The 19,620-nt window shown below is 36.2% G+C and overlaps 1 protein-coding gene across 3 annotated transcripts; it reads right to left on the bottom strand.

The window, feature by feature from the left end:
- Positions 710–18,506, bottom strand: LOC109724193 (transcription initiation factor TFIID subunit 2). 3 transcript variants are annotated; one of them, XM_020252943.1, is made up of 26 exons: positions 18,220–18,338; positions 15,754–15,847; positions 15,274–15,637; positions 15,014–15,159; positions 14,830–14,896; positions 13,733–13,932; positions 13,463–13,616; positions 11,542–11,626; positions 11,357–11,448; positions 10,664–10,789; positions 10,531–10,584; positions 9,107–9,175; positions 7,991–8,088; positions 7,543–7,881; positions 7,369–7,456; positions 7,107–7,232; positions 6,974–7,030; positions 6,702–6,781; positions 6,540–6,582; positions 6,173–6,259; positions 4,567–4,656; positions 4,314–4,372; positions 4,125–4,215; positions 3,881–4,046; positions 3,623–3,806; positions 710–2,659 (listed from the first exon to the last, which is right to left on the bottom strand). In XM_020252943.1, exons 3-26 carry the CDS (start codon positions 15,574–15,576, stop codon positions 1,483–1,485), a joined length of 3,981 nt encoding a protein of 1,326 aa, XP_020108532.1. In that variant the 5' UTR covers positions 15,577–15,637; positions 15,754–15,847; positions 18,220–18,338; the 3' UTR covers positions 710–1,482. The 3 variants fall into 3 exon arrangements, with proteins under 3 accessions (XP_020108532.1, XP_020108529.1, XP_020108523.1); XM_020252940.1 differs by lacking the exon at positions 15,754–15,847 and having other exon boundaries at positions 15,274–15,606; positions 18,220–18,506; XM_020252934.1 differs by lacking the exon at positions 15,754–15,847 and having other exon boundaries at positions 18,220–18,506.

The following is a 19,620-nucleotide window of genomic DNA, read 5'->3' on the forward strand; positions in this document are numbered from 1 at the left end:
GAACTAGAAAAATTATATTTGAATAGTTATTAGGAATAAGAGGAATAATTAATAATTATAAATAAAAAATAATGATATTACTCTTATAATTGAATTTAAAATTTAAAATTTTAAACTTATAATTTTAAATTGAAAATTTTAAATTTTAAAATTTAAAATTAAAATTTGATATTTTAATTTTCAAATTTTTAATTTTAAATATCAAATTTTAAATTTTAAATTTAAAACTAAATTTAAATTTCAAAGATATAAAATAGCAAATTTAAAATTTAAAAACTAAAAATGTCAAATTTTAAAATTTAAAAATATCAAATTTAAAATTTAAACTTTAAAATTTATAATTTTAAATTATAAATTATTTTAAAAATTTAAATTTAAAATAAAAATCTCTTGGGGGTGGGGTGGGGTGTGGTGGGGTGGGAACAACTTGTTCCCACTCACCCTGTACCCCCAAATTCTTGTTTGGATATATAAAAGGGGGGATAACCACCTTATCCCCCCTTTATACCCGATCCAAACAGCCTCTTTGAGGTTCCTGCCCTTTCTTGGTTTATATTGAAACCACTTGGTGGTGGCCTAGGTCCAGACAACAATTGCTCCTCTGCCTCCTCAAAACCCGAAGGAAAAGAAAAAATTGCAGTTGTTCACACACTTGGCTTGAGATGAGTGAATATGATCACTGAAGATAATTATATGTGAATGGAAGAACTGCATAAACAATTTTAGCGTGCTGTATTATTAACATGCTGTATTACATGTTATCATTTATCAAAGGGATACTTTAGTCTCAAGCTAAAACCCGATTACATTAGATCCTGAAAATCTTATGATCCCTTTCCCTTGACCTATTCCAAAGAAGGCTCGGGACCTGATAAAACCATGGATAACTCGGTTATTTTCCTAGATTGCTTCTACTATGGCACCTTCCCTGCTTTGGCTCTACTGTACCATGTACCCATACATGGCTCTTGGACAACACAATATCGCACAAAAATTCCGATGGAAGGTAAAATAGGTGTCTAAAAAAAGGTTTCCTATAATATTGAGCACTTGTATCTTCCGTACTTGATTCTGCTTATTTAGTGCAATGCTGCAAATGAGCGGCTTAGGTCAAACTGAACATTCCCAAGTCTACTGTCTCCAAGTAGGTACTACACCAAGATCATCCCAGTAGAACAACTAGAACTACAAAAATCAAGCAAATGTGGGATTCAACACCGAACCTAGACTTAGGTACTCGAAGAACTAAATAATACTAATGTGCTAAAGCTGAAAGTTAATCTGCACAACTACACTACTACATTTCACCAGGCCAACTAAAGACAACCTTCACTCAAGCCCTCACACCTGAAAAATATTGGCATGGAGGCGTACTTTACTAGCAAGGTAAGCCAAGAGAAAAATGGGCGTAAATTGTACAACTTACCTCATTTCATTTCTATTGTACATTGTCTTATATAAGACTTTGTGCTAAGATGATGATTAAATGTTGCCGATGCTCCTGCTTTTAATTTTGATCCTTATTCTGGGAGCTGAGCTGGTTTGCATACCCTCGACGATTGCCTCTCTGTTTGAAACTTGAGGTTCAGCACTCTGTAATGTGTTGGACTCTCCTGGGGTCAAAGGAACTGCTGCTTCTTGTCTATTTGAAGCCTTAGGATCCAAGCTCATTGCCGCATGCGACTTCCCAGAGGTCAAAGTTCCTTGTGGCTCAGGCTTCACCAAGTTTTGCATATCTAGTGAAGAAGCCCTTTCTGTCCTACTAATCTTTGCCAATTCTTTCTCCATCCGCTTTTTCTCCTTCTTTAGACGCTTTCTTTCCAGATACTCTGGATCGTTTTTCTTGCCTAATTTATCCTCTTGCTTCCGTTTTCTCTCCTTCTCTTTCTTTTCTTTCTTTTTTTTTGCATCCTGATCATCAGTCGACAGTCGAGCTTGTTCTACACTGTGTCTTACCATAGAGAGCGCATGATCAGGAACATTTACATGACCAATTTCAACACCATCCTTTGCGGTGGGAGACAGCCGGTCCTTTAAAAGAGAATCTAGCCTTGAATCAGCCGTACATTGCAATTCCATAGAGATCTCTTGCTTGTTCCCTAATTTGGCACTGCCTATACTTGCAGTCATTCTTGATTCTTGATCATGCAAAGAGTTCACGTCTTCATCATTTGCGATCATAATTTTCGGTCGTGCATTTGCCTCCCTCATGCTTGCAGTCATCCTTGATTCTTGATCATGCGAAGAGTTTGCATCATTGTTTCGGTTTGTTACGTTCAAGCGTTCATTTGCTTCCCTAGGAGGTGCATCCACAGAAGCCGAACTGCAAGGACCCAGTTCACTTTCATTTGGCCCTCCAGCACGAGATTGGTCCACCTGGTGATCAATACCATCTGCTTTACTGGATGATGAAGTTTTCTTAACCCGGAGTTTCACAATATTAGTCCTTCTCTCGCTGCAATTAGAAACAATATCGCGCACGTCTTTCGCAGTTTCAGCAGTGGGCAAAGTGTCACATGGATTAGGTGTCTCAATGGGAGGATCTTGAGGTCTTGGAATCTTCAGCGTTAGGGAAGAAGATCTGTTCTGCTGATCACTACTTGTATCCGGAGCCAACACAGGAGGAAGTTCCTTTGGAATGCCACAAAGTGTTGGTGACCTAAGAATGAGAAACAAATGTTTAGATGTGACCCATACTACCAACAAACAGTTCCTTGATGAATGTAAAATTATGTCCTAAGAAAGAGAGAGAGATCAGGTTAAAAGCAATATTCATACCAAGCTTACTGACATAAAAATGCCGGCTAATTGGAGATTCCTTTACATTATACGAAATTGCATACATAGAAGTAACATGTTCCACCAAATAAAGATTACTGGAAACTAGAAAGTATCATAATAACCTATAAATTGCTCCGTCTTTTTTTACTCTAATTGAATACCATAATAGTAGAAAAGTATCAAGCCTTTTCCCGAAATGTGGTTAGCACAAGAACGAAAAGTTCAGAACGCTCTACAAAACAACTAATAGTGTCATAAGTCGGGGGAAAGCAAATCAACTTCGTGAATACTTAAATGCTAGTTGGTGACTAGAGATATCAACCTCACTAGTTGCAATGAAAGGTAGGGCTCAGAACCCTGCAAGTTGAGCCCATGATGAAAATAAAACAGGAAAATGATTGGGAGACATCAGATGAATCAGAAATGAAAACATCTTACCTAATAATGACGAAACAAGAATAACCAAGACAACACATAGATCAAATTATGAAGATAATTGAACTAGCAATAAAATTTTGGGAAGAAGGTTCATTCATAATAAGTAACAAATACTGCAAAGGATTTGTTGAGCTGAAGGGTTTAAATGCATTTATTCTAGTACTATGTTATTTTAACATTAGTCTTACAATGCTGTAACCACTCACATTTTTTTTTTCTTTAAAGAAAACCACAAGTATAGGATAGGAAGGAAGGAATACTAACAGACATGACACACATGTTACCACGAGTCATGTTCTTGTTAATGAGACATAAATGATTGATTACAGCAGATATCAATGATATGTAAAGGGAAAAGAAGAAACTAGATTAAAAGATACATACAAGCAGCAACTTTGCTAACCTTCCTGCAAAAATTTGCAAAATGCAGAACACATGGTGCCGAAGAAAGACATTGTTGAATGCTTTCCTGCTTGCAAGAAGGCGGAGCAGAGCAACAAGAGTTGAGCAAGATACTTGACTACCGGAGTGAGATTCATTATTTAGTTGGCATAAACGCATAACATGAGTAGCCAGCTTTGTCTCCCCTGCCATTTATTATATGTTAGTGAGCTGGAATAACATCCACAAATTATATGCTCTATTGTTCCAGAAGCCTAACCTCGTAAGGATTGCTCTTCACCTATAAATTCTAAGAACAAAGATATAGCTGCATCAAGGCCTTTACTGTGAAACTGAAGATCCAGAAGCACCCTGCTTGCTTCTATTCGAACTTTCCATATTTTATCCATGCTCCGAAATGGTTTAATCAACTCACAAACACGATCCTACAGGGATGACAAGTCACTAATATGAAAGGAAAACAGAATGGAAATGCATCTTGTTATTGAACTAGTCTTGCTTACAAGAGGTACGGAGGCTGACATCTTTAATGCAATCTGTGCGAGGGCGCGAATGCAACTTATAGTCAAAATTCCATTGTAGCTAGGCATAAGACTGAGGAGAAACCAAGTTACCAAACGAGGTCATGAGTTAATTTACTATCACCTACAATCTACAGTTGATTCTAACTCTAGTAGGTGATTCACGCAAACCTGTCAAATTGCAGTAGCCGATCAATACGCTTGAGAAGCGATGATAATAGAAGCACACTCTGCATTATGTACAAGTCAATCAATTTTCTGAAGAAAGAGGCCATATTATTAGAAAATCGTAATTTATTAGCACACTAACAATAAGTGGGAAGTAACAATGGCAGTTCTTACTTCCTATGCTTGAGAAGAGTAAAGGCTGAAGAACATTGAAATTTCTTCATGCATCATAAGAAAAAAAGATAACTGAACAGACCTGCTGACCAAATTCAAGATCACCAATGGCTTGGACCATAGCAGCGAGCCAGTAGACATCAGAGTAGGGGTTTCCATTGTTATCATTGTACTGAGAAAAAGAAGAACATCAAACCAAAGGAAATTGTAGCACAGAAATTAGACGGAAATAAAGAGAATACGTAAACAGAAATCAAAAAGATCAATTCAAGAACATGTAACATAAAGACTTCTTACGTAGGAACAAGTTAAACAATCATAGTTTTGCCCATGCAGCATATAAAAGGCAAAACCTAACTGCTTGCCTTAGTCGTGAATAAATGATTAACACCATAAAAATCTATACCAAAGCTGTTGACAGTTACAAGACTCACCAATATCATGAAAGAGTAAAAGGAAATCTCCAACCTTAAAACATGGTGACAACAATAGTAAATTGACTGGTGAACCATGGCCTTTTGTATCTTCCTAAACAAATTGAGATAGCTATATACATAACTTTAGGGGTGCGTTTGGTTCACACTATGAAATATTACTAGGAGTAAAAAGATATCCGAGAATCTTATTCCTATTCATTCTATTACTAAGAATGTAGTATTTCGGTATTTGGTTCGTACGGTCATATTATTTAGTCATGTTATTTAAGATTACGAAATATATACAATTAATTAATTAATTAATTAATTTAATTTTAAATAATACTATAAAAAATTTCAACATCTTTTTAGAAAAAAAAGAGAGAATATAGGTTAGAAAGAGAGAGCATAATTAAAGAAATAGAGTCGATGTTAGAGAGAATGAGACGGTTGAGATTTTAGAAAAAGAGGGAGAGAAATAGCTTAGTTTAGAGAGAGAAAAAGAGTTTAAGTTTAGAGAGAAAAAGATAAATTTAGAGAAAGATATGAGGTTAGAGTGTAAAGAAAAATAATACCAACTAGCCGGCGGGTGAGAAGAAAGAAAGAGATTAGACATATTATAATTACTCCAATCCATTAATATAAGGATACCCACCTTCCCTCAAAGGAATGAGATTAGTACTTTGGGATGCATCTCATTCCCAAGTAAATCCAGTATTACCAACTAGATTACTTAATGCGTTTGGCCAAACACCGTCATATTTTTTTATTCCTATTGGATTACTAGGAATCTTAAAAAGATAGCACGAACCAAACGCACCCTAGAAGGGATATTATTCCAATCAAAACAATCAAATCCTTTAGTCTATCTTTTGAAGCTGTAGATAATTTTCTTGCATTCATATTTTCTCAAGGAACAGTATTTCATCTGAAATTATGTGTTTTTACACAGGGCACACCTGCAAAGCAAATTGCTATTCCTAGCAGAAAACCCTATAATTGATGTCTCAGCAGATCAGAAGTTGATACTAGAGGATGACGCCGTATTAATTTAATTCAAAAAATATACATGTAAGTATTTCCCCACGCCATCAGGACTGCTGCGTGACAGTGAGAAAAAGAAGCTGAAAATAGTGCACTGTGACAAGCTAATAGATTTAACAGTGAATGGTATTACAAAATTGCAGTACAGTACAAAATGGCAAAAGATAATGCATAAATTGTAACAGAAGCTAACAGCCTATCAGAAACTAGTTAGAGGCTAGCAAAAACCTTTAGCAATTGCAGGACAAACTCAATGGCTTCTCTTGGGCTTTTCTTGTCTGCTGCCCTGACCAGAGCCACGGCATGTGGTATAGCCTACAGCAAATCCAAGTCATAATGATCTTTATGAGTTTGAGCATGCAATTTATGCATTATGTCACTGCAGGAATAGCATGTAAAAAGTATGCATCTGTTGACAGCAAAAATTAATGTTTACTATAGTGTTCTCTAAAGGCACAACAACAGATAACTTTTGTTCACATGCAGCACTGACACGATAGTCAGTAAACACCAAATTAAATATACTATAATATTTAAAACCTCCTTATGTTCTTTGGAATAATTGATGCAAATAAATCCTACCTCACTGCATTACCTCAAGAACAAAATACTCTGGGACATCTCGGAAATCATTTGGCCTGTGAGTGAAGGAAATTCACTATTAAAAATAAGGCAAGATAGAGAAGTCTAAACAGACCTTAGAAATAGGATATTGCATAACATTTTAATAAGAAACAAGAGAGTTGAGGATCTTGACCTTGGTAATCCTATATCCGCATCAAATCTTCGACTCTTATAAAACTTGACCAAATGTAGTAGGCCAGCCAAATCAGTGTCCTAAAAAACGCAAGAAATTAAATGCACCTTCACATAAAATATTCTTAGTTCCAGAAATTTAATGCACCGTCACATAAAACATTCTTAGTTCCAGCAATGGAAAAGAAAACACAAGTCTACAACAGCTTGGAAACATATAGATGCTTCAAGAGAAAACTATATATCACATACAATAATTGTAAAATTCATTACCTCAGAAGCTGTTAGCGCCAGAGCATATGCTGCTTCAATTCTAACTCTCCAAAATGCCTGGAAGTAAGATGTTCATTATGAAAAGAAAAGCTAACTATATAAAAGCTCAATATAGCAAGGCCAAGCAAAGCACCTTAGAATCATTGAGGAAATTATTTAGAGCATTGACAACAGAGAAAGAAAGTTGTGGTAGTTTCTCCAATACTGAAATTGCTTGTGACTGAGCGATGACATCCTTGTCTTTCTCCAGTTGATTAATCTGGCAAGGTATGGATAAAAACATGCCAACAAAATGAGCAAATAATAGAAAGCTAATTAATCAGAAAATGATGTCTCAAACCAAGAAGAAAATATAATAGGCTGTGGATGGTATAGACACTAAAACATGTCCTTACCCACATCTGAATAGGTTGATGAAAATGAATTTCAGCAAGGTACTCCATCTCTGGGTCAATTCTGATCCACAGTAAAGGCGAATCAATGCTGCAAATGGAAAAAAAAAATGTAAATACAGCTTAAGAATAAGACAAAATTAGAAAAGAATGGTTACATGGAACAACACTACAGACCCAGTGCGATTGTCCTGAGTTAGAACAGCATCTGCATTGTCGTCGGAGCCATCAGGCTTTGAACCTTTCTTAGGTTTCTGAAAACGTTTTGCAGCTAGTTTGGAATGACACTGTATCTCCAACACTTGACAACTTTCCCCAGCCATTGGTACAATTGGATGATCATACATCCCATCAAGTTCATGAACACGAATGCTCATCATTCCTGGCCATCCAGCATCACCTTCTTGAATCCCATCATCTGGATTACTGCCAGAAATAGAACCACTTTTTGCTGTGCAACCTCGCACAACAGCTAATTCAATCATGTTTCTCCTTTTGTTATAAGAAATTCCCATCCTTAGGAGCGAAAAAGGAAGGAGCGAAAAAGGAAAGACAAAAATGTAGCAAGTCAACAATCAACAAGTAGAAAGATGAGGGGAGACAAAGGGTCAGAGGGTGCTTTTACCTCATAACAGGACATCCACAGGATTCAACCCATCGAGGAAAAAATTCTTTTAGAAATGGACGCTCCAGATTTCCAACCTTATTGGCTAGGTGCCTGAACTGAATAAAAGGGAAAAAAGAAAAGTTTAATATCCACTTCTTGATTAATGTGATCACCAGAACTCCGATTTACTAATCCAGGAACAATAACCAATAAATAAAATTAAATAGTTGATAAGGTAGGATCTGGTTCCTTTACAAAAGATTATTATGCTCAGTTTTGATGGAGAGAATGGAAAAGAAAGAAGAGAAGCTAGGAAAGAAAATTATATTTTCTTTCTGTTTAAAATTCAACAAGAAAAAGTGAGAGAACAGGAGAGAAAATAAAACCCTCAAATGCTGTTTTTCATTTCTCTTCTCTAAAACAACACACAAAAAGAGTGAGTTATTTTCCCTTCTTTTCTTTTTCTAATGTCCTCTCCTAATCCAAAGAGAGCATTGGTTAGGACCACATAAAGGTATTTATATGCTATTTGACCTGATCAAGTACATTTAATGTAAAAAGCTAACCAGATCTTTCTGCTTCTGGTCGACAATGGCTAGTATTTCTATTTTTTACCAGTTCACATTAAAATGATACAGCCTAGGTAGTACTTGAATTTGTGTACCAATTTAATGTTACTCGTAGTATCACTTTTATCAAAGAACTAGACAAGTAACATAAGGCTTAAAATAAGGCTCCTATTTTAAGCCAACTTGTATGAGTTTTGGTTGAGGAGATTGCAATACGACTGTTTTTTTTTTTAAAAAAAAATCCTTCACACAACTCTCATGATGCAAGAATGGGTAATGAAAGATATATTGTCCTTGTACAGAGATGCAATCACGCAGTCACATTATTTGTATTCACGCGAACGGAAATAATGTTGCTCCCAATTTGTAAAAAGAAACCATGGGAGTATCCGACATCTTGTTCCATCATCATTATAAGCAAACCACCAACAACAAACTACTCTTGTCTGCAACATGTGCACCATGAGAACTGAATCTATATGCCTGCTAGATTATGGTTACACCAATTTGAAGAACATCAGAGCACAAGAGCATGCTAATTGTGAAGAGAGTTCGATTTACTAACCTCCCTCGTACTAAGAGTTCTTACAGATCCAGAGGTAGGAAAAGCTCTACCCACAATCATCTGCAGAATCTGAAAGAAACATCACATTAAGAAATTAGGAGAGCAGGAAAGATAAAAATATCAGGAACATAACAAGAAATTAAAATTTGTGATCTATGTCAAGAATCCTGAAAAGAAATAACCAAACAAGGATGAGGTCATTTGAAGATTGGTACAATAGGATGCAAATAAAAATATTCACTTTTCAAGAACCAAACCACGATCCAAAAATCAACAAATGTGCAAAATGACGTCAAATTGTCACTTATCAGATGATATTAAATTAAACTCACATTTGGCTCATCTCTACCATACTCTGCAACAGAGTTCATTAAATCATATAACATAATCACCCTACTTAAAGTACAACATTGTTTTTTTTTTTCTGGCTCCAAGTTGTCTTCAATAAGCACACGTGTCAAGAAGAACCTGGTATAACAGAAAGAAACCTTCTAGCAGGTATTCAGTTAGTCCACAGAAGTACAGTCAACTTGTGACACCCCTAGAATTTGCAATATTTCTATATATGAGATATAATAAGGCTAAACCTCTTAACTCAGCTATCGCATTTTGAGCGGTGGTTAGACCCAAAAAGTTAAGAGAGTTAAGCGTGCTAGAATTAGAGCAGTCCTACAATGGATGACCTTCTGGGAAGTGGAGTGTCACAGTTGATATCAAAAGCCAATCACCAGCCGAAATTATAAAATGAGTCTCGACTGAGCTATGGTCATACAGCAAGTGAAGCATAGCTCCCTGGCTTACCACCATTGTGGGTGGAGGGCGGTTCCCATAAGGTTGGTTGGTAAGGTTAGCAAGACTAATTTCACATTTCCTAGTGCTTGTGAGTGTGCTCGAGCCTGACGAGGACGTCGGGACTTTAAGAGTGGAGGAATATGACATCCCTAGACTTTGAATAGTCCTACATAAGATATAATAGGACTAAACCTCTTAACCCGGTTATAATATCTTGAACGGTGGCTAGACTCAAGAGGTTAAAAGAGTTGAACATGCTAGAGTTAGAGTAGTCCTAGGATGGGTGACCCCCTGGGAAGTAGGAAGTCACACAACTTCCATAGTAGCTATGAATCTTCTTCTTAAAGAAATTTTAACATGATATGAATCATCGTGCAAGCAGAGTACTAATAAATTAAGCAGGCTACTAAATTAGTTCAACATGATAATAGCAAAAGACTAGAATTTTTCAATTGGTTCACATGGCCTTGTTTCAATCGAACCTAGAAGGCTAGAACCACCAGAGTCAACAAACTTCAAAGGAACTCCTGAAGGTGCAGGTACAAGATCAATCTAGATCAACAATACTAAGAAGTATAGATCCCAAGTTGCAATGCACGATTAAATGGAGTAGAAGAATGCACGAACGTCACCTTACGAAAAGAGTCTGGGCCCATTTGCTTCTCCAGCATTTGAAGAACTGCTACCTGTTATTGCAAATGTTAAACAGGAACATGGCAGAATTCCAAATTTATACTGAATTTGTGCAATCAAGGTAAAGCTTACGGCTTTCCATGAACGAATTTTTCCGTATACACCAATATTTTGAGTTCCATATAAATCACTTGAAGCAGCAGAGGAGCTTAAAGCTGTTGCACCACTGACATCAGCTCTACAAACAGCACAATTGGCCTACGCAAAATATTGCATAAATACAGGTCAATGACTGTGAGTTGTACAATGAATCTTTATTCCAACAGCATTACCAACACCATTACCGACACTGCTTTTCAAAATCAGAAAATACTGGCTAATGTTAGATTTTTAACCTTGTAAATAGTTTTCTCAAGACACAGACTTACAATTATAAAATTAACTAAGTTTTAATCCATAACCAAAAAGGAACATATCTGTTCTCTTAGTGCTCTTAGTAAAAATTAACTGCAGTATTAATGACTGGACAGGAGAACAAGCTGCTTTTTAAGTATTTCAGATTTATAAGGTACAAAATTATATGTAAAACCTAACAAATCTAGATGTTTAAGCAGTTTAAATCAAATAATTGTCGCATCAGAGGTGCTTTTCATTTGATTAATCCACCAACTTAGTGAATATTCAACTGCAGAAAGAGAATTGCTATAAAATAAAGTAGAACAATTTAATGTGTGAGAAATAAAATAGTATTCAAGGTAGAATTTCATATTAGTAGTTGAACGCATATTAATTGAACATCTCTCTTAAGAAATGAAGACAACAAACCTTGAAACGCCGATAGCGTGCCTCGTTATTTCCAAGAAAACGCTTAATAAAGTTATCAGTGAGAAAACCAGCTAAACCATCCAACAACCATTCTGCACCAAAAAAATCATACAGAATATTAATACAATGATAACCATCTGACATTTTAACCAATAGAATAATATCCCTAAATTAAGAAAACTAACCATCATTCGGTTCCTCTGCAGTAATAAACACTCCAAACCATTGTCTAGCCAGGGAATATGCAAGTTTAATTCTCGTATCAATTGTCTGGTTGTTTAAAAGAATTAGTACCAAGAGAAAGACGATAAATATGCAGAAAGTTTAACCGTCAGACGACTTAAAATGAATGCAAGTAAATTTTAACTAAGTTAATAAGACAATTCATAGCAGAAAAAAACACAATAAGAACATGGAAGCCAGCAAAATCTTTCGGCTTGGCGATTCTACCTAGCCGAGTCTTTTCATTTATGAAAAATAAGGAGCATAGTTACAACTATTCTGCTAACCTAGGCTCATTTTGAAATTACTTAATAGACCATTTATTCTTGTAATATAATCAAGTGTTAGTTCATAAATACAGCATGCATGTCAGCATGCAATGAAGCACAGATGCCTAAATACTTAGACCTTGTTAACGTTAGATACAAATCCATAATAAAAAATTGAGGACATCTGATACATATATTGAACTTCAATACGGCATACTTTGAAATGAAAGACCAATTTTGCATTCAAATACAATTATTGGATAATCCAACCAACAGCATCGCTTTTGACAGTAAGCCCAAGAATGACAGATTATGGCCTCGTTTAGATACATTTCTGTCTTTATCCATCCAAACAATTCTACATGGAGTGTATCGGTGTGTGATTGATTGTTTGCAATCCAAATCAAGCAACATAATACAAAATCTTAGCACCAAGGATTGCTGTGCCACTGGCACGGCAGTGTGCTGGGGTGCAATCGCAGCACATGCCGAGCTTTGGCAGTAGCTCTCCATTATATGTCAGCACAGTCCGCACATAGGGTCTATGCTTATCCAAACAAGTAGCACGCAGAGCAAAGGCAGGGCGTGCCAGACAATGCCCACAAGAATGGAAATTCCTGCATAGTGGTAATTATATTCACTGATTTCCTTTTCCAAAGAAGATGAATTTGCAAGCTAACCAACAATAATTAAAAAGAGAAGTCCATCCACCAGCACAATCAATCACGTAGAATTTGAATTTGAGAAGAACAAAAAAGGTTGTAAGTCTAAATTGAAAGATGCTTTCATTGTTTACATAAATGGGATGGTTTGTGTACTAAAAGAGCTATAAGTGGAAGCAGAAATCGCTCAGCCCAAATGGCAGTACCAACCTACCAAGCCTGACTCACTTTGAATGGAGTCAAAAAGTCAAAGCGCCAAACCACAAGAAATCCAACCACGAAGCAGCACAAGTGCAAATAACCCAAAACTTGACCAACTTGAACATGATAAAACTGAACAACAAGAACTCGAAATTTAAATAACCAAAACCAAAGCCGCATCAAACTGCTATTGCAAATAACCTAAAACTTGACACAACTTTTGAGTATAATAAAACCAAAGACAAAAAGCCCGAAATGCAAACAACCCAAAACCAGAGCCACATGAAACTCAAACTGAGAAATAGGGGCAACTAGCAACTGGAAGAGAACGATTGTTAGAGCCTTATATAGTAATATAAAATACAAAAATAGCGAATAAGATTATAAAGCCATTCACCTCTTATCTAACCACCGAAATGGAACTTCTTGACTTGGATACCAAAACACTCCAATTTATTACCATCTCTAAAGAAAATATACCTAACCAAATATATCTCAAGCTCTAAATTTTGGGAACTTCCAACTTACCTAGATTTTTTAGACAATTTCAATACTTCAGCTTGGAAATAATTCTGATGATACTCATGAATTTTAAAATAACACAATTAAAAACAAAAAGCTTCCAAGTGTTTGCAAAAAGATAAATCACCGAAAGGAGAATTATGTGAACTCAATCATTCAGAATGTCTAAGGATAATATTCATGAGAGAAGACAAACAATACATAGCGTGTAATAAAGAGAAATGGCAAACCTGATCTATAACATTTTCATCATATAAGACATCAGAACTGAAAGTACACATGGAGGCTCCCAAGCTCACAGATGATACCGTGACTTCAGATGGGATGAAAATCTGTTTGTATGAATCAAATGGAAATGACATGGAAAGGTAATCTTCATAATAGCTGCAAAAAGAAATAAAAAGAGACACATGTAGAAGAAATAATAATGTACATAAAAAACAAAATAAAAAATAGCAAAAGGAATGTAGACCAATCGAATAATCACTCAAGTTGCGTACCTAAACGCATTATGGAAAAACTCAACAGTGTTTTGAAGCTTTGAAAAGTTGGGAGAAAAACACATATGTGATACATTGGTATTATGCCTGTCAGGAAGGATTTTGAATGGACCGACAGCCAAAGATATCCATCCAGCATTAACTGGAGTGCTCAACTTATAAACATATGTTTTCCTTGAAGGATCATCTTTGCTTAAAACCTGCATGAGATGGCCAGCGCAGAACAAAAGAATTCAATACCTAGCAAAATTCAACATTAACTTTACAAGCTTCGTACTGACTGTCCCTAGCGCAAGTGGCAAAGGGCTTGATAGTTGGTACCCGAGGCTCCAAGTTCGAACCCTAGTTGATTCACATTTACAGCTAAGTTTATTTCAAAATGAAATAAACAAAGTGGGTAGCATGCTACCTATCTCTCAAAAAAAAACTTTACAAGCTTCGCATTTTGTCATGCAATTTCTGGTGGATCGTGTGAACAGAGTCCAAAAAATGAGATTAGTCAACTTGTACATTAATCAGATTTTATCTAGAAAGAAAAAATTTACTTGCTAACACAACAGAATAATAGCAACAAAGATATGGTTATCTAACCTTCATAATTCAATTTAATTTTAAACGCTGCATGCCCAAATAGAAAAGAAAAAAAGAATAGATGATACAAAAATTTAATATTCTCTGCTTTCTGTTATTCCGTTGACAAACCACCAAAGATAACTACACCTAAAAGATTCTGTACCAAGACAACCTATCACATCCCTGAAGTGGTAAACAAATAGATTCCATAACCTTTTTCCATGATTCTATCCTTGTAATGTGAAATGGTTGTTTCTGATAACCTAATGGAAAAAGTATGCTCCGACACCAACGATTATATGGATCCAGGATAGTTAAATTTAATAATATAATGCTTCCATAAAGATAGTATGGTACCAAAATATCAATTGTATCTGTGATTTTTCTCATGTTTGAAAGGAGATTGAAGTTCAAATCCTCTAATATATAACTGGTAGAACAAGATGTGTGGCATACCATACATACATACAGGTTAAAACAATATACGGCCTTCGGAATATCCTGTAAACATTAAAGTTGTATACCTGATAAAGTAAGCGACCGTTGCTGACAGCCACATAATTAGTGTTAACTGTAAACTCCATATCAAAGCTGTGCAATTAAAAATAACACAATTGATTAATCTCAGAAGACATGCAGATAAGAATAACTATAAATTTATCATGGAATAGGTTCATTGACTGGTAATGTATAGAAAGTGCTACTTACGAGCAACGTTGCTCAATGCTATCCATGCAAGGGAACCAGCAATGAGCTCGTCTTATCTGATTATCAGTATATAACAAACTGTTTCCAAAATGGATGCCGGTTTCTGCTCTCTCTAACCAATAATCAATGTGGACCAACTTGACATTCTGAAGCAAAAAGTAACCAACATGTACGAGTGAGTGAAAACAGAGAATCTTAGTTTGCAGAATTGAAGACTTCAATATAAAGCTAAGAAAGACATTGGCATACTAGATTGTTACCTTTTCTTCCAAGAAACCATTGCAGCCATTAACAATCTGTTCCTCAGAAGAATTTTGAACTATATTTCCGTCATTTTCCTGGCCACCTTGTTCGCTGGTTGATTTTGTAGATCTATTACATAATATAATGAGATTGGGTACAATTTCCCTACTAAGAGATGAAAGGTATGCTAAGCATGCCGCATCAGCAGCTGACTTGGAACATGATACAGAAGACCATCTCTCATCGTCAAGAACTTGACAATGTGGAAAGTGTTCAAACTGGGCTGATTCCCCATCAACAGACACAGCTCTAATCGTCATATTGTCAGCATGCAATGCTATACGCTCACCCTTTGGTAGAAGAATTTTCAAATCAGTGCACCTTGATGTTTTAATAAGATTGAGGAGTACAGTCAGCCAATATAAAATATTGATAGTAAGTAAACGAAAGACACAATTAGGGAACCTTTAACTAGACCAATAAATTGCAGCAATTACCAAGGTTATATGAAAATGCAAATAGGCTAGTCTTCATTAGGAGGAACCACATGGTTGCTTTTAGGATAAGAAGTCCACAATAAGTTTTACTGAGCTGCATAAAACAGCATCTCTATGAATGAGGACCAAGGGATACATACCCTATTTCAGAGACAAGATCACCAACTGAAGCATAAATAAGATAATACAGATTAAAATATACAGTGCTGCAATTACCATAACATCACTACCGTTTAAATCAAAAAAAAAAAAAAACTGTACTAAAATCAACACATAGTTTGTCGTAGTTCTCATTCTTAAATTGATACAAGGCATTGCAAATTAGTATATGTTTAACTTACATAGACGAAAGTAGTGAGAAAGGTCAGTGTAAAAAGTACTAGTAACATTAATGTTTGAAGAACTCAATCCTGCATTACAATGGTAGAAGGAAAGACATTTCTTCTTCCAAGCAACCAAATAGATATGAATATGATTCAATGTGCTCTTCTAAGATTGAAGTAGCTGAGATGGAATGAAAGTTTCGAGAAAGACAACACAAGAATAGAAAATGATTACTACAAGTAGACCTAAGAATCTTAATATTGATTAGCCATACAAATTTGCCACCTTTTGCGTTTCAAGTTTGCACAAGCACAACACTGAACGTGTATTCTTCATTATTTTGTATGAAGGACATTATAATAATAGCTGCAAATAGAATGGCCTTATGCAGCAGGCATCAAAGTTTAGTTTTGGTTGTTAGATTCTTAAGTTGACCACATCATAAACTTCGACTAGTTTAGGTATCTAGTAAATTATCTAGTGAATAAATCACTTTCCATATCCCAACTATGCATATTAGTTTAAAACATTAAAGATCTCATGCCCTCTTACAAACAATATAAAAGATCAAGGCAAATATCAAATTGGCAAAATAAAAACAATTAGAACTCAATAGCTTCTTGTAGGAACAAGTCTAAAATTCTCAGTTTGCACAATTGCCTCAGCTTCAGCTTAAATCACCAAACTGGACAAAAGAAAAAGGTAAAAAGTGTCTGTATATAAAAAATTTCTCAAGGTCTACCAAGAAATTCACCTACAAGACATATCCTAGCCGAGTGTATTTTACCATTACCTAATTCTATTCTAAGCTTCCTCATAACTCACTCTGCATAATCTTTAACTTCTAACAAAGTTTCCGATCACCTACTTCTATTTACATCTTCTTCAGAATTCACTCTGCAAAACTTTTCACAATCTCACTAACTTGAACGCTCTGCATAGCTTTTGACAATCTAACTAAATTGATGACGAAGACCAACCTAACCCCCACCCCGACACCCCCGCACTCCCCCCCATCTCCCTGCCCCCAAAAATATCAATTCAATTTGCTTGGGAGCAAACACATGGCTCTAATAAACATAACACCAAGAACTCAATCCTATGTAATGAAAACAGCATTGGCCAGATTGCAAAGTAAAATACCCTTAAGTCTCTTCTCAATCATCCCCAAGGGAACAAAGATATCAAGAAGCAGGAGAACGGAAAAAAAGAAGTTGGAGATTTCTAGTTAGAAGGACAGTTTTAGACTAGCTATCACCCCCTAAGGAAAGATAGATTAGAAGAGATCAAGAGTTCATTCACCAAAGCAAGAACCAGAAACTCCTCACCAACATTCCCTCCTATTATCCTTATCAATTAAATGAAGGAATATGCACAGTTAGGTTGTCGTTAATTTGATCAAGAACAATGGGCATTAACATCAAATAATTATCAGGGACCAATTGAACTGCTCAACTAAATGTAAGATCAGAATACCTAATCCTTTCAGATGACAACGGCACTGAAGATAGTCCCAAAGTAAAGGCACCTTAAGATTCTTCCCAGACATTCCCAAAAGGAACAGAGATATCAAGAAGCAGGAAAATGGCGCAAAATTCAAATAGTTTTGCCACTGAGAACACCAGCTCAAGCTACGCTTCTATTCAAAACAACTCAGCAACCCTAACCATAGACATATCAGGAAGATCAAGAGCTCATTAACCAAAGCAAGATGGAGGAACTTGCACCCTTGCTCACTTATATCCTCGTGTTCTCCATACCGATCAAATGGAAGATAATTAGGCTATGGGAAAATCTCAAGAAAATAATCAGGAACTCCCCAAGACGATCAATCAAAGTGCATTGACGAGAAAACATTGACACGACAAAAAAGCGAACACAATACTCCAAAGCACAGTATCAAGAACTCAACCCTATCGTGTCCGATCCCCAAAACAGACGCCCATTAGGTTCATTCTCAATCACCCAAAATGAACAAAGAGATCAACAAGCAAAAAATCGGCACAAAGATTCCATGATTTGCAACTGACAAAGAAAGCTCAACTCGTGTTTATACTAAAAGGAACACGAGAAACCCTAGCAAGAAAGGTTAGAAGAGATCAAAGAGCTAATTCAAAGGATCAAGAACGAGGAATCGCTCACCCGTATACTCTCCGATTCTCCATATCGATCGAGAGGCATAGCTTCTGGTGGAGGACGACCGCTCCTGAGATCTCGGGCTTCTGCTCCTCGTTCTTCTGCCTCCGAGCCTTCGCCATTCTTGGTCCTTGGATCGAAGGAGGGAGAGGACGAAGCGAAGCGAGCGAGAGAGCGAGCTTGCTCCCACGCGCGGAGCACCCTCGATATCTTTTTGCGAGCTACGAGAGGGGCTCTGGGGTCTATTTATAGACGCTCTCCGAGCCTTCCACGGGGAGATCGAGCGGCCGCACGCTCTGAGCCTGTCTCCGGTCGCAGACGGCGTTGCGTTGTGTCGGTTGGACCTAGAGAGCGAACGCTATGGTGACTGAAGCCCACTTACGGCCCGTAATTTATGAGCAGGTCCTGTTGAATACCAGCCTAGGTTATTTAAAGCTGAACAAACTAGGCCACAACCCAATATAATACATGTTGGGCCAAGTTTGATTTGAATTTGGAACGGAACACCAATGTGTACTTTATATGCCTTTATTAATTGCCACGTGATGGTGGTCAAGAAGGTGACAAATTTATAAACTTTGGATAATTTATATTTTTGGTAATTAAAAGGTGCATGGCATTTTGTGTGGATCCAAAATATTAACCAACAATTTCAAAAGTTCTATTTAAAGAAAATAGCACATTGATCGCACTTAAAGTGTATAAACGCACAGCACTCACGTGCCTCACGGTGACTCAAATCAATCTGGCCTCCGCAATGGGGCTGGACTTGAACCTATTTCAGCTAACAATCCTACCTCCCAACACATGTCCTTGTGTGGGAATCGATGCATATTGCTTATGAGCCTAACTGCGACGCGGCCCAACCAAGCCTCCGCCATTGTTGGACCTATTTCAACCAACACTTTGGTTCTCAAATTTTAATTTATTGTATTTCATGTCTCAAACTTTTTGAATCGTTGCAATTATATCTTACAATCTAATTTATTTGGCTAAATTTTGACAAATTATTAATATAGAAATAATATAACATATTAATTATGGCTAGGATTATTATACCCTTATGAGTATTGACCCTTTTGTGTTCATAAATTTTCGATTATTGGATGAAGGGATGTGTAGTTAGGATGATAATGATCCCCGGTTAAATGATAGTGGTCCATTAGGATTGAGTGAGTAGTTGGTTGAATAATATGATCTAACATGTGGAAATGATCAAAGGGTAGATCTAACCGTCGAAAATTTATGAGTATAAAAGAGTGTATATTCATTAGAGTATAGTAACTAGACTCATTTATTATTATTGCATCATCAATCACAATACTTCCACATTATTTAAACATCAATAATTTGTTAACATTTAGCCAACTAAATTGGATTGTAAAATTTGATTGCAATAATTCAGAA

This window comes from Ananas comosus, linkage group 2 (genome assembly GCF_001540865.1).
Source record: "Ananas comosus cultivar F153 linkage group 2, ASM154086v1, whole genome shotgun sequence".
NCBI lineage: Eukaryota > Viridiplantae > Streptophyta > Magnoliopsida > Poales > Bromeliaceae > Ananas > Ananas comosus.

Coding starts and splice junctions, on each gene's coding strand:
- LOC109724193 (XM_020252934.1), bottom strand. CDS start 18,335: ATGGCGAAGGCTCGGAGGCAGAAGAACGAGGAGCAGAAGCCCGAGATC. Junction 10,790..11,356: donor CACGCTATCGGCGTTTCAAG/GTTTGTTGTCTT, acceptor TATTTTGCGTAG/GCCAATTGTGCTGTTTGTAG. Junction 7,882..7,990: donor TGTGGATGTCCTGTTATGAG/GTAAAAGCACCC, acceptor TTCGCTCCTAAG/GATGGGAATTTCTTATAACA.